The sequence below is a fragment of the Enhydra lutris genome, unplaced genomic scaffold (assembly GCF_002288905.1).
Source record: "Enhydra lutris kenyoni isolate GAN:26980312 unplaced genomic scaffold, ASM228890v2 scaffoldscaffold3, whole genome shotgun sequence".
NCBI lineage: Eukaryota > Metazoa > Chordata > Mammalia > Carnivora > Mustelidae > Enhydra > Enhydra lutris.
Window position 1 is genome coordinate 41,208,227 of NW_019154087.1, and position 15,950 is coordinate 41,224,176.

General features: G+C 38.2%; 2 protein-coding genes across 2 annotated transcripts in view; both read right to left on the bottom strand.

Annotated features, from left to right (window-relative positions):
• LOC111152787 (dentin sialophosphoprotein) overlaps positions 1 to 5,578 on the bottom strand; it is a 6,171-nt gene extending 593 nt beyond the window's left edge. Inside the window, 5 exon segments of the mRNA XM_022511428.1 lie at positions 1 to 9; positions 11 to 1,566; positions 2,254 to 3,246; positions 3,591 to 3,677; positions 5,570 to 5,578. The exon segment at positions 1 to 9 is cut by the window's left edge and continues 208 nt beyond it. Of these exon segments, the coding sequence (XP_022367136.1) occupies positions 1 to 9; positions 11 to 1,566; positions 2,254 to 3,246; positions 3,591 to 3,677; positions 5,570 to 5,578 (2,654 nt within the window).
• Positions 5,579 to 5,945: 367 nt separating this feature from the next.
• Positions 5,946 to 10,276, bottom strand: LOC111152796 (dentin sialophosphoprotein-like). Its single transcript, XM_022511441.1, has 4 exons — positions 10,226 to 10,276; positions 8,753 to 8,839; positions 7,416 to 8,408; positions 5,946 to 6,728 (listed from the first exon to the last, which is right to left on the bottom strand). The coding sequence occupies exons 1-4, from the start codon at positions 10,274 to 10,276 to the stop codon at positions 5,946 to 5,948; spliced, it is 1,914 nt and encodes a 637-aa protein (XP_022367149.1).
• Between the last annotated feature and the right edge of the window lie 5,674 nt (positions 10,277 to 15,950).

A 15,950-nucleotide genomic window follows, 5' to 3' on the forward strand; every position in this document is an offset into this window, starting at 1 on the left:
TTCTGATTTACTGTCGCTGCTATCACTGCTGTCACTATCACTGCTGTCACTACTATCTGATTTGCTGTTGCTGCTATCACTGCTATCTGATTTACTGTCACTGTCACTGCTGTCACTGCTATCACTACTGTCACTGCTGTCACTGCTGTCACTACTGTCTGATTTACTGTCGCTGCTATCACTGCTGTCAATGCTATCATTGCTTTCACTACTGTCTGACTTGCTGTCACTGCTGTCACTGTTCTCTGACTTGCTGTCACTGCTGTCACTACTATCACTGCTGTTACTACTGTCACTACTGTCTGACTTGCTGTCACTGCTGTCACTGCTGTCGCTGCTGTCACTGCTGTCGCTGCTGTTACTGCTATCGCTACTGTCACTGCTGTTACTGCTATCGCTACTGTCACTGCTGTTACTGCTATCGCTACTGTCACTGCTGTTACTACTGTCACTACTGTCACTGCTATCACTGCTGTCACTGCTGTCGCTGCTGTCACTACTATCGCTACTGTCACTGCTGTCACTACTGTCACTGCTGTCACTGCTGTCACTACTGTCGCTACTGTCACTGCTGTTACTACTGTCACTGCTGTCACTGCTGTCACTACTGTCGCTACTGTCGCTGCTGTCGCTACTGTCACTGCTGTCACTGCTGTCGCTACTGTCACTACTGTCACTGCTGTCGCTGCTGTCACTGCTATCACTGCTGTCACTGCTGTTGCTGCTGTCACTACTGTCACTGCTGTTGCTGCTGTCACTGCTATCACTGCTGTCACTGCTGTTGCTGCTGTCACTACTGTCACTATCACCGCTGTCACTGCTGTCACTACTGTCACTGCTGTCACTGCTATTGCTGCTATCGCTACTGTCACTGCTATCACTATCGCTGCTGTCACTGCTATCGCTGCTGTCACTGCTATTGCTGCTGTCACTACTATCGCTACTGTCACTGCTGTCACTACTGTCACTGCTGTCGCTGCTATCACTGCTGTTGCTACTGTCACTGCTGTCACTGCTGTCGCTGCTATCACTGCTGTCACTACTGTCTGATCTATCTTTGCTGCTGTCTGATTTGCCATTGGCATCACTCCTGTTGTTCCCATTGCCATTACTGTCACTGTCATTAGCATCTGATGTACTGTCACTGTCATTATCAGCTCCTCCATTTGAGTCACTGTCATTGCCATTATCTTTTGATTCATCAGAGTTATAGCCAGTGTCTCCTTGACTGTTGCTGCCATTGTCACCTTCAGAATCAGCATCATCATTGCTGTTAGAGTCATCACTACTGTTGGGATCATCTCCTTGCATAGATTTGTCATCAAACTCGTAACTGTCATACCCATCACTATTACTTTCACTACCTGTTTTGCTGCGTGTAACCTTATTTCCAGGTTCTGATTTCTGACTAAGCCCTTGTATGTTGTCAGTCTCCCCTGGTGTCTTGACATTTCCTTTCCCCATGACCATTCCTTGTTGTCTTTTACTCTCTTTATCTTCACTGACTTTCCCAGCTTCTTTGGTAATGTTTCTGCTGCCACTACTGGGACCTTCCATTTCTATTCCCTGGGGAAAGATGGAGAAAAGAATGATTAGTTAATGGATGGTATGCTGCAAAATTGCATTGGTCCGTGGAAGACAAGACTGCAGAATGTGACCAGAAAAACAGAAGTTCAGCTTCTAGTACTTCATAAACTTCTGTTTGTAAAAACGTGCTTTTTTCACCTGCAAGAATTCTGGTGTTTAAATCATCTAACAACCCATTCACATTTTTACACAGTAGGAACTTGTGTGAACAGTTACAAGGTGCATCAGTTATTACGATTAGGCTTATAGAATTCTAACCAAATTTTCAGAAATGTCTGTTTTTAAAATTGTTCTGGGGATACCTAGGTGGTTTAGTCAGTTAAGCATCTGCCTTTGGCCCAGGTCATGAACCAGAGTCCTGATATCAAAACCCACATCAGACTCCCTGCTCAGTGAGGTGTCTGCTTCTCTCTCTCCCTCTGCTGCTCCTCCATGCCCCCTCCACTGTGCTCTCTCACTCTCAAATAATTAAGTAAATAAAATCTTTTTAAAAAATTGTTATGTATCAGAGTTTAATAGGGACTCTGACTTTCCCATTAAATATTCAAGTAATTTCTGTGCAAAAACAGATGAATGCTTATTATGATTTATTTTTGTGTTTCCATCAATGAATGGAGGGGGAGAATTTAAACTGCCATTTGAAAGAAATCAGCTTTACAAACTAACCTTATCTTGACTCTTCCCAGTAGCACCTAGCTCTGAATCATCAGTGATTTTCTTTTCCACGGCATTGTTTTCCTCGTAATTGGGCTTTTGCATGTCCTCTATTATTGGGCTAACTTTGTCTTTAGAAATACCATCAGAATCCTCCTCACTCTTGGAGGTGTTGTCTCCATCGATGTCATGGGGATCTTCTTTATCTTCTGGGTCATCATCTTCACTACTAATTGAATTTTGACCTAAGCTGTTATCATTGTCATCTTTTCCATGAGGCTGACCCTCTTGGCCCTTCCTGTTATCAGTACCCTCTTTTCCATTCCCTGTCTCTTCACCTTCATCATCACCAGAACCTATTTCTTCATCCTCCTCTGCTCCATTTCCACTAGGACTCCCATCAGAATTATCCAGGCCAGCATCTTTTCCACTGCCAGCTCCACTTCTTCCTGGTGTTACTTCTGCCTCCTGATTCCCATTTCCCTCACTTTCTCTCTGATGTGTTATTTCACTTGTATCACCCTCATTTCTACAGGCATTCCTATTTATTTCATCCTCATGGCCTGTACTGTTATTGCTTCTACCTATTTGATGGTCTTCTTCTTGGACAACAGTGACATTCTCACTCAGACTTGCATCTCCAACAACTCCTCCATTGTTTAAATTCTTATCAGCATTTCTATTAATATTGCTTCCATTTGCTATTCCAGCATTGCCAATGATGCTTACTTGTCCCCTGATGCCATTTGCTGTGGTGCTACCTTCTTTTCCATGTATCCCATCATAACCATATGTTTCTGGTTTTCCTGTGACCCCATTTTGGTCCACACTATTCCCCTCATCATTTACTAACATGGAATCTGTAGAAGAACTTTTCCCTCCTATTTCCACCCACTCAGAGCCATTTCTTTCTTCTTTGTAACCATCTCTGGTATATTGTTGCCTTCCTCTTTCATTTTCATGGGGGTCACCACTTTCAGTGGTATCATTGGCATTTAACTCATCCTGGAAAAGAGAAACAATTCAAAATAATTTGTAGATTTTATCTTGAAGTAAAACAGACTGAAAAGGTAAGCATCAGTTTTCTGGAAGTTAATAGAATTGAGGGGCATCTGGGTGGCACAGTCAGTTAAGCATCTGCCACAGTAGGTTAAGTGTCCTGGGATGGAGTCCCGTGTCAGGCTCTCTGCTAGGTGAGGAGTCTGCCTCTCCCTCTGTCCCTCCCCGACTCATGCTCTCTGTTGTGATCTCTCTCTCTCTCTCTCTCTCAAATAAATAATTAATTAATTAATTAATTTTTAAAAAAAAGAATTTAAAAACAGCTTAGAAACACATTTTATACCCTATACCTGTATTGGCACTTTTGCTTTTTCCAGAAGATTTAAATTTGTAGATTTGTCAACAGCATGTCTCTCCAGTGGCTTGATTTGAGGAACCTACCAAAATGAAAATGTTGGAAATTGAAAACATTCAATTTCATGAAATTGAATGAAAAACATGAAAAATTGAAAACATGAAAACATACATGCATGCACACATGCACACATACATACAGACACACATTTTTCTCTAAATGAAGAAAAATATATAATGCAAAGGCCAAAGTAATATCTAACCAAGCTTGTTACACAGCTTATGTAGGATTTAAACTGGGCATACAGATAATTCTCACAATAGTATTACTGATTTTATTGATATTAACCGGACAGTTACCTCAAGGAGGATTGTCTTTTATAAAAATGAGGAGATAGACCTTTAATGTTTCTGTACAAACCTCCCACACTAGCGCAAGACCCACCTTAAGTATAATCCTGACCAAACCCCTAAGAAAATACAAGGTATGACCAGAGCCAGTGAAGAAACAAAATAAAGTAATATGCTACTTCGCTCCTTCAGGAGCACATTTGAAATAGTTGAGAAAATTCTGAACTGCATAAATACCAAGTTGTTTGATAGTATGAAAGCATACCAAAATGTTACCCATAGCAGGGTAACAAAATTACAAATGGTTTAATTTTCCTAATTTTTTTTTTGTTGGTGTTTATCTGTGTATTCCAAATTTTCCCCAATGAGCATTAAAAAAAAAATTATCTGAGTGAAACATTAATTTTCTCCTACATTGAAAAAATCCTTATTTTTTCCAAATAATTCCTTGAAAACTTCCTTTAAAATGTAGGCTTCAGGGTGCCTGGGTGGCTCAGTGGGTTGAGCCTCTGCCTTTGGCTCGGGTCATGGTGTCAGGGTCCTGGGATCAAGTCACGCTTCGGGCTCTCTGCTCAGCGGGGAGCCTGCTTCCTCCTCTCTCTCTTTCTCTGCCTGCCTCTCTGCCTACTTGTGATCTCTGTCTGTCAAATAAATAAATAAAATCTTTTTTAAAAATATGTAGGTTTCATTGATATTATAATGAAATTCACAGGGCATGAGCAAAGATGGCTGAAGTCTCCATGACTTTTGAGCATTGAATATAAATCTGAATGAATTTTACAAATTTGTGTGTTATCCCTGTATGGGGGCCATGCTAATATTCTCTGTATTATTCCAATTTTAGTATATGTGCTGCCAAAGCAAACACAAATGGAATAAATTTTAATAGTAATAATCCATCTGACAAGGTATTAGTTTCATTTAGAGGAATGGGAGCATGAATTGGAGTGCATATTTGGGTTTGTTGAGACCCCTAAAGATATCTCATAAAGTCTTTCATGGAAATTTAAATGTTTAGGCACAGTTTGTCTTCAAAGTCTTAAGGAAATACATATTATTTAATGTTAGGTTAAAAGAGATAACAAAGTGAGGAGATTTTCTAAGGAATACATACTTACTGGAATAGCCCATGCTGCTGCCCAAATGCAAAAATATATAATTATCTTCATTTTCTTTAGGAATGTTAATCAACCTGTTTTTAATGAAAAAAGAACAGCAAAAATTACTTATAAAGAAAAAGATGATAACCATGGTAAGGTATTATTTTGACTTTTTCCTGGGCAGGGAGTATATATCCAACATGAGAAGAAGGCTATCAAGACTCAGTGTTACAGAACATAGCTGGAGTGCTCCCAGAGACATACGGAGGCATCATCAGGCTCAGCACTGGTGTAGCTAACTAGACTTTTTCTGCCTATGCCAATGAAGAGACACAGCCATGTAGTTACAAAGGATACAACCATAACTTTGTTTTGCTATTTTTGATGGTGATAACATTTTTTTCGGAATAATTTTAATCAAGTATTAACTAATTCTAAGATTATCACTAAAAGAGGAATCATTTATCATCCCCATCACAATCCACAGAAGTGGGCTATAGGACACTGTGAAGGAAAGAAATTACTAACATCATGTAGCCTTGGCTAGTGGAAGGAACACGAAGTTTGGATTTAGAGACCTAGGTTCAAGTTCTACCTCTGCTACTTGTTGCATGAACTTCAGAGATTTAAGTAGTTTTATTAAGCCTTTGTTCCCTCCATCTGGGATAATAATACCTACACTTTGAGATTATACCAATTATGTTAGCAGAAGAGTCTTCTCTGAGGAGCATTCTCTGACTCCTTTCCAAAGGGCATTTGGTGCCCCTGGGTGGCTGAGTGGGTTAAAGCCTCTGCTTTCGGCTCAGGTCATGATTCCAGGGTCCTGGGATCGAGCCCCACATCAGGCTCTCTGCTCAGCAGGGAGCCTGCTTCCCCCTCTCTCTCTGCCTGCCTCTCTGCCTACTTGTGATTACTGTCACTATCACCGCTGTCACTGCTGTCACTACTGTCACTGCTGTCACTGCTATTGCTGCTATCGCTACTGTCACTGCTATCACTATCGCTGCTGTCACTGCTATCGCTGCTGTCACTGCTATTGCTGCTGTCACTACTATCGCTACTGTCACTGCTGTCACTACTGTCACTGCTGTCGCTGCTATCACTGCTGTTGCTACTGTCACTGCTGTCACTGCTGTCGCTGCTATCACTGCTGTCACTACTGTCTGATCTATCTTTGCTGCTGTCTGATTTGCCATTGGCATCACTCCTGTTGTTCCCATTGCCATTACTGTCACTGTCATTAGCATCTGATGTACTGTCACTGTCATTATCAGCTCCTCCATTTGAGTCACTGTCATTGCCATTATCTTTTGATTCATCAGAGTTATAGCCAGTGTCTCCTTGACTGTTGCTGCCATTGTCACCTTCAGAATCAGCATCATCATTGCTGTTAGAGTCATCACTACTGTTGGGATCATCTCCTTGCATAGATTTGTCATCAAACTCGTAACTGTCATACCCATCACTATTACTTTCACTACCTGTTTTGCTGCGTGTAACCTTATTTCCAGGTTCTGATTTCTGACTAAGCCCTTGTATGTTGTCAGTCTCCCCTGGTGTCTTGACATTTCCTTTCCCCATGACCATTCCTTGTTGTCTTTTACTCTCTTTATCTTCACTGACTTTCCCAGCTTCTTTGGTAATGTTTCTGCTGCCACTACTGGGACCTTCCATTTCTATTCCCTGGGGAAAGATGGAGAAAAGAATGATTAGTTAATGGATGGTATGCTGCAAAATTGCATTGGTCCGTGGAAGACAAGACTGCAGAATGTGACCAGAAAAACAGAAGTTCAGCTTCTAGTACTTCATAAACTTCTGTTTGTAAAAACGTGCTTTTTTCACCTGCAAGAATTCTGGTGTTTAAATCATCTAACAACCCATTCACATTTTTACACAGTAGGAACTTGTGTGAACAGTTACAAGGTGCATCAGTTATTACGATTAGGCTTATAGAATTCTAACCAAATTTTCAGAAATGTCTGTTTTTAAAATTGTTCTGGGGATACCTAGGTGGTTTAGTCAGTTAAGCATCTGCCTTTGGCCCAGGTCATGAACCAGAGTCCTGATATCAAAACCCACATCAGACTCCCTGCTCAGTGAGGTGTCTGCTTCTCTCTCTCCCTCTGCTGCTCCTCCATGCCCCCTCCACTGTGCTCTCTCACTCTCAAATAATTAAGTAAATAAAATCTTTTTAAAAAATTGTTATGTATCAGAGTTTAATAGGGACTCTGACTTTCCCATTAAATATTCAAGTAATTTCTGTGCAAAAACAGATGAATGCTTATTATGATTTATTTTTGTGTTTCCATCAATGAATGGAGGGGGAGAATTTAAACTGCCATTTGAAAGAAATCAGCTTTACAAACTAACCTTATCTTGACTCTTCCCAGTAGCACCTAGCTCTGAATCATCAGTGATTTTCTTTTCCACGGCATTGTTTTCCTCGTAATTGGGCTTTTGCATGTCCTCTATTATTGGGCTAACTTTGTCTTTAGAAATACCATCAGAATCCTCCTCACTCTTGGAGGTGTTGTCTCCATCGATGTCATGGGGATCTTCTTTATCTTCTGGGTCATCATCTTCACTACTAATTGAATTTTGACCTAAGCTGTTATCATTGTCATCTTTTCCATGAGGCTGACCCTCTTGGCCCTTCCTGTTATCAGTACCCTCTTTTCCATTCCCTGTCTCTTCACCTTCATCATCACCAGAACCTATTTCTTCATCCTCCTCTGCTCCATTTCCACTAGGACTCCCATCAGAATTATCCAGGCCAGCATCTTTTCCACTGCCAGCTCCACTTCTTCCTGGTGTTACTTCTGCCTCCTGATTCCCATTTCCCTCACTTTCTCTCTGATGTGTTATTTCACTTGTATCACCCTCATTTCTACAGGCATTCCTATTTATTTCATCCTCATGGCCTGTACTGTTATTGCTTCTACCTATTTGATGGTCTTCTTCTTGGACAACAGTGACATTCTCACTCAGACTTGCATCTCCAACAACTCCTCCATTGTTTAAATTCTTATCAGCATTTCTATTAATATTGCTTCCATTTGCTATTCCAGCATTGCCAATGATGCTTACTTGTCCCCTGATGCCATTTGCTGTGGTGCTACCTTCTTTTCCATGTATCCCATCATAACCATATGTTTCTGGTTTTCCTGTGACCCCATTTTGGTCCACACTATTCCCCTCATCATTTACTAACATGGAATCTGTAGAAGAACTTTTCCCTCCTATTTCCACCCACTCAGAGCCATTTCTTTCTTCTTTGTAACCATCTCTGGTATATTGTTGCCTTCCTCTTTCATTTTCATGGGGGTCACCACTTTCAGTGGTATCATTGGCATTTAACTCATCCTGGAAAAGAGAAACAATTCAAAATAATTTGTAGATTTTATCTTGAAGTAAAACAGACTGAAAAGGTAAGCATCAGTTTTCTGGAAGTTAATAGAATTGAGGGGCATCTGGGTGGCACAGTCAGTTAAGCATCTGCCACAGTAGGTTAAGTGTCCTGGGATGGAGTCCCGTGTCAGGCTCTCTGCTAGGTGAGGAGTCTGCCTCTCCCTCTGTCCCTCCCCGACTCATGCTCTCTGTTGTGATCTCTCTCTCTCTCTCTCTCTCAAATAAATAATTAATTAATTAATTAATTTTTAAAAAAAAGAATTTAAAAACAGCTTAGAAACACATTTTATACCCTATACCTGTATTGGCACTTTTGCTTTTTCCAGAAGATTTAAATTTGTAGATTTGTCAACAGCATGTCTCTCCAGTGGCTTGATTTGAGGAACCTACCAAAATGAAAATGTTGGAAATTGAAAACATTCAATTTCATGAAATTGAATGAAAAACATGAAAAATTGAAAACATGAAAACATACATGCATGCACACATGCACACATACATACAGACACACATTTTTCTCTAAATGAAGAAAAATATATAATGCAAAGGCCAAAGTAATATCTAACCAAGCTTGTTACACAGCTTATGTAGGATTTAAACTGGGCATACAGATAATTCTCACAATAGTATTACTGATTTTATTGATATTAACCGGACAGTTACCTCAAGGAGGATTGTCTTTTATAAAAATGAGGAGATAGACCTTTAATGTTTCTGTACAAACCTCCCACACTAGCGCAAGACCCACCTTAAGTATAATCCTGACCAAACCCCTAAGAAAATACAAGGTATGACCAGAGCCAGTGAAGAAACAAAATAAAGTAATATGCTACTTCGCTCCTTCAGGAGCACATTTGAAATAGTTGAGAAAATTCTGAACTGCATAAATACCAAGTTGTTTGATAGTATGAAAGCATACCAAAATGTTACCCATAGCAGGGTAACAAAATTACAAATGGTTTAATTTTCCTAATTTTTTTTTTGTTGGTGTTTATCTGTGTATTCCAAATTTTCCCCAATGAGCATTAAAAAAAAAATTATCTGAGTGAAACATTAATTTTCTCCTACATTGAAAAAATCCTTATTTTTTCCAAATAATTCCTTGAAAACTTCCTTTAAAATGTAGGCTTCAGGGTGCCTGGGTGGCTCAGTGGGTTGAGCCTCTGCCTTTGGCTCGGGTCATGGTGTCAGGGTCCTGGGATCAAGTCACGCTTCGGGCTCTCTGCTCAGCGGGGAGCCTGCTTCCTCCTCTCTCTCTTTCTCTGCCTGCCTCTCTGCCTACTTGTGATCTCTGTCTGTCAAATAAATAAATAAAATCTTTTTTAAAAATATGTAGGTTTCATTGATATTATAATGAAATTCACAGGGCATGAGCAAAGATGGCTGAAGTCTCCATGACTTTTGAGCATTGAATATAAATCTGAATGAATTTTACAAATTTGTGTGTTATCCCTGTATGGGGGCCATGCTAATATTCTCTGTATTATTCCAATTTTAGTATATGTGCTGCCAAAGCAAACACAAATGGAATAAATTTTAATAGTAATAATCCATCTGACAAGGTATTAGTTTCATTTAGAGGAATGGGAGCATGAATTGGAGTGCATATTTGGGTTTGTTGAGACCCCTAAAGATATCTCATAAAGTCTTTCATGGAAATTTAAATGTTTAGGCACAGTTTGTCTTCAAAGTCTTAAGGAAATACATATTATTTAATGTTAGGTTAAAAGAGATAACAAAGTGAGGAGATTTTCTAAGGAATACATACTTACTGGAATAGCCCATGCTGCTGCCCAAATGCAAAAATATATAATTATCTTCATTTTCTTTAGGAATGTTAATCAACCTGTTTTTAATGAAAAAAGAACAGCAAAAATTACTTATAAAGAAAAAGATGATAACCATGGTAAGGTATTATTTTGACTTTTTCCTGGGCAGGGAGTATATATCCAACATGAGAAGAAGGCTATCAAGACTCAGTGTTACAGAACATAGCTGGAGTGCTCCCAGAGACATACGGAGGCATCATCAGGCTCAGCACTGGTGTAGCTAACTAGACTTTTTCTGCCTATGCCAATGAAGAGACACAGCCATGTAGTTACAAAGGATACAACCATAACTTTGTTTTGCTATTTTTGATGGTGATAACATTTTTTTCGGAATAATTTTAATCAAGTATTAACTAATTCTAAGATTATCACTAAAAGAGGAATCATTTATCATCCCCATCACAATCCACAGAAGTGGGCTATAGGACACTGTGAAGGAAAGAAATTACTAACATCATGTAGCCTTGGCTAGTGGAAGGAACACGAAGTTTGGATTTAGAGACCTAGGTTCAAGTTCTACCTCTGCTACTTGTTGCATGAACTTCAGAGATTTAAGTAGTTTTATTAAGCCTTTGTTCCCTCCATCTGGGATAATAATACCTACACTTTGAGATTATACCAATTATGTTAGCAGAAGAGTCTTCTCTGAGGAGCATTCTCTGACTCCTTTCCAAAGGGCATTTGGTGCCCCTGGGTGGCTGAGTGGGTTAAAGCCTCTGCTTTCGGCTCAGGTCATGATTCCAGGGTCCTGGGATCGAGCCCCACATCAGGCTCTCTGCTCAGCAGGGAGCCTGCTTCCCCCTCTCTCTCTGCCTGCCTCTCTGCCTACTTGTGATCTCTCTCTGTCAAATAAATAAATAATAAAATCTTAAAAAAAAAAATAAAGGGCATTTGGTGTCTTTATCCTTTTTACACCCAGAAACTTCTGCAAACCTCGCTGGTAACATATTCTACCATTTTAACATAACCTGGTTACTTATATATTCTCTGACCTACTCCTGAAACCTAGGAGAATGTGTTGTAATCACTATATTCTAATACATAGCACAGAAAGAGCTGTTTTATGAATATTGTTGGTGAATACTTATTAGTATAAGCATACTTAGCAGTGTTCTGGGTATTTAGCAATCCCTTTATAAATGATAGCAATTATTATATGGAGCTTCTAAAAATATGATCCTTTATTCCTGTTAGAGTTCACATTCAGAAATGGTATAATATATATTTTGATACATTGGAATAGACATTGTATAGTCCATGTGAATCAAAAATTTAAATTACCATTACTGAAAATTAGATTTCTTGGTGTAATGATACTATTACCACAGAAAGGAAGAAAGAGTTTTACTCCTATTTCATGAACTCCCACTGAGTTTATAGATTAAAATAATGCATGTCATAAAATAGCTTTAATTGAATTTAATGTTGATTATGGAAACATAATAAAATTTTAGTGAATATTAAGTGTCATAGAATTATTGGCACTTCCTTACAGGAGAGAGGACATGATTTCCGAGAGGAAAAAAAAAATGGGCTTACTCTGGGGCACAGATGTTGAAGGGTAGCTGTTTAGTAAGCAGGTACCATACAGAACTTTGCAGTACCAAGCCTAATTACTACATAGACTCTGCTGAAGACTGGTGTACACTTATTTGGACCATGGTGTCCATTTGGACAACCATGGTGTCCTAGAAAGGTACCTGTGGTGAAGGTCACGGTTATGTGCAGTCCATGCTAAACCACAATCCTGCAATCTGACTACTTTGGTTCTCTTTCAGACCCACTCCAGAACAATTGCAATGTGCACCGTGATGCTTGCCACTATATTCTCAGGTAGGTAAATAGCTCAAAACACTGCTAAAGAAATGGCCCCAGTTCTGTCAGCCCAAAACCTCTTTCATTTTCTAAACCTGTTATGATATCATCAAACAGAAAATGTATGGGATAGAGGTCAGAATTTCCAGATATCTTAAGTAGACATATTCTAATCTAGCTTTAAAAACCCTCATGTCAGTTGGCAAAAAATACCTGATATTTTAGGCTGAAGTTTGGTGATTCAGGGACCAAAAAATAAATGTAAACTGGGATGCAGTCGTTCATTCAACATTTGAAGAACTATCATGGACCAGATACTGAGCCCTGGAAATAGATATGAGCCCTACCCTCATGGAGCTTACCACTAAATGGATTAGCCAAGCTTTGAAGTAAATGTACTATAATGTGTTGACTGAAATTCCCAAATCCATGTTTATTTCCCAAGTCAGTGTTTAAATGTCACTATCGTCACTATGTGAGATTGGAAGAGATTGTGTCTTTACTTATTTATTAAATGCCATCACATCTTATATTGCAATGGTAAGGCTAAAAAATGTCTTTAATTAGATTCAAGATTCTTAAAGATGGTTTTTGTAGATAAAAATAACAGTAATGGAGCTATCATGAATTATGTATAAAATATTCTAATTCCTTATTTCGTTGTTAATATTTTAGATTTATAATATTTGCTTCATCTTATGTATTCTCTTCCTATTAGCAACTGATATTTTAACATAGTGGCTGTAATAAAATTCTTATTTTTCAGTGATCCAATATTTTGCTAGATGGAATTAGTATCCCTTACCATATAATTTTCTGTTCTCTTTTAACATGTAGTCTTGATTTGCCAAGTCAAAGGGGAAGGAAAAAAATCTAAGCATAAGGATTATTCACTTCATAAAATCAAGTCAGCTTCTTCTCTGAAATTAAAATTTCTACAGGAATCAGTTGGTTCTGAGTAAAGACGAGGTTTCATCTTACCTTAAAAGCCTTCAAAGGGACTTTGAAAATCCAGGATTTCTTATCTTTCGCATTGAAGACTGAGAGTGGCTCACTGTCCTGGACATTTGCGTGACAATTTTGTACCTGCTGAAATTTAAACTCAGTTTGATAATTTTCTCAACCAATCACTGTTTAGGATCCCTGATATGGGGTTATAAAGTGTCACCATGTCTATGAAGCACATAATAACTTCCCCCACTTCCTTCACATACTGACATGTATTTGTTCACTGAACCATTTGGTTCCAAAGGGACTAGACTTACTTTCACTTAATTAAATAGCTCCTGGAAGGCTGTTTTGCATCTTAAATATAGAGAATCAGTGTAACATATCTGAAAAGAGCCACTTAAACTCTATCACCCTGACATTTCTTGTCTTACTAAGGTTGGCAATCTAAGAAAACTCTAGGTTTCTTTAGTAAATATGACTGCCTATTTAAGACTCCTATCATTCCTGAGGTAGGTATTAAAGTTTCTGTGCTATAATTCAAGAAGCTGTCCACATGCAACAGCCTGACATTGCCTGAGGGGTCTTTAGCATATATAAATAGTAACTCATATGAAATCTCTCTGACCTAAATAAACAGTCATGTGAAGCTGAAAATGTATCAATTTTGTAGTATTCAAATTACATTTTAAAAATAGATATTCAAAATACCAAAAGTTCTTGTAAGATAGCTAGATGTGCAAAAGTGCATAAGACAATAGATTTAGCTCTCAATTATCTCTCAGTTATTTGTGTCAACTGTGAGGGACAAAATAGAAAACTAGACAGTATTTTTAGCAGCAAGTTTTGCTACCCTGAACTCACCATTCTACTGAACTCCAGATGTGTGCCATAATGCAGGTATTCCCTAAACCATTTGTCCAATTTTTGTGTTCAAAAACTTGACAGTCAATGTCTCTCCATGTACTTCTTCAGAACTTTCAAGAATATTTCAATCTTTTTTTTATATTACAATACCAAAGGATGTGAACCCCATAATAACTAATATACCACTACCCAACAGTGGAAACTCCAGAATTTATATAGAACTATTACAGGGAATATAGTAAGGTTGAAGAGGAATGGAGGGAATGGAAAAAGAATTTGCCAGGAAGCTGTGTTTTCATAACAAGCACCTTGTTTTTATTTAGACAACATGTTTATGTGGGTGCCTTAAAGAGTCTTACCAAATTTTAAGGCATGCTAAGTCACTCCTGGGAGGAATTTTACACCTTCTCTCACATAGAGACACCAGGAGAGATTAATGAACTAAACCCGTCTTCCTTTTCATCTAACTTGAATTAATAATATGTCGATAACTGATAGACTACTAGACAGAAAATCAGCCAATTTGATCTAATTGACATTTGTTGAACACTTCATCCAACTACAGCAGAATAAACATTCTTTTCTAATGCAGTCTGGAATATTTACCAAGATAGACCATATTCTAGGCCCCCCAAAAAATCTCAATAAACTTTTAAAGATTTGAGTCATACAGAGTATGCTTACTGACCACAAAATAATTAACTTAGAAGTCAATAACAGGAAAAATTTAAAAAAAAGAAGTCAATATCAGAAAGATCTCTGGAAAACCCCAGAATTTGGAAGCTAAATTACATAATTCTAAATAAGCAATGGGTAAAAGAAGAAACCAAAGAGAAATTCAAAATATATTGAATTAAATAAAAATGAAAACACAACAATTTATCAAAATTTGCAGGATGTCACTGAAGCACTTCTTATGGGAAAATGAACAGCACTAAATGCACGTTAGGAAAGAAAAAGTCCTCAAAACAATGATTATGGCTTCCACTGTCAATAACTACAAATTTTTTTAATTAAGTTCAAATTAAGTAAAAGAAAGGAAATAATAAAAATCAGAACTGAAATCAACAAAATAGAAAAAACAATAGCGAAAATCAATGAAACCAAGAACTTGATTTTTGAAAAGTTCAATAAAATTTTTAGGACTCTAGTCAGACTAATCAGAGTAATATGAGAGAAGATATAATTATCAATATAAGAAATGAGAGAGATCAAAATACTACAGATTCTATAGACATTAAAGGATAGAAAGGGAATACAATGAACAACTTTTGCCAATAAATTCAACAACTTTTGGAAATGGATAGACTCCTTGAAAACACCAAAGCTCACTCAAGAAGAAACAGATAACTTGAATAGCCCCATATCTATTAAAGAAGTTAAATTCATAGTTAAAAACCTTCCCCCAGCAGCTGTTTTTCATTTCATACTCTCTCTGCCACTTTTAATCTAAGCTGTCAGTGTCTCCACTGATAGAAATTTTTGAAAAATTTATATTTCCTATAAATTCATAAGAGTTCACTCAGTCATACAAAAGTCATAGCCCCAGATCTTACCACATAATAATCCTTTCTGTACCTTTGGCTTTTGCTAAGATGGCTGGAGGACAATGCCCTGAAACTACTTAGAGTAGTTTTTACTCAAACGAGTAAAATGATCTGTGAGGAACACTCTTAGTCTCTTATGTATAACTTGCTCGGGTTTCAGCAAAGAGCTGTAGAGTCACACCCTCAGCCTTTTTCTTAGATCATGCTTTCCTGGCATTGAATCTCTTAATTTTAGCATCTTTTGCTATTGGGGAAGCAAAGAATTTTCAGTTATTGTCAGATGCTGGTTCCTTTTTGTATAACAGTTCTCAGTTTATTTCTCTCCTCTTGCATTTATACAGCAAGAAGAAGCCAGGCCACACCTTCAACACTTTGCTTAGAAATCTCAACTGTTTATCCAAGTCCATTGCTTACAAGTTCTGCTTCCCGCATAACTGGGGGGACACAATTCTGCTAAGCTTTCTGTCAAGCTTTCCTCCATGGAGATAACA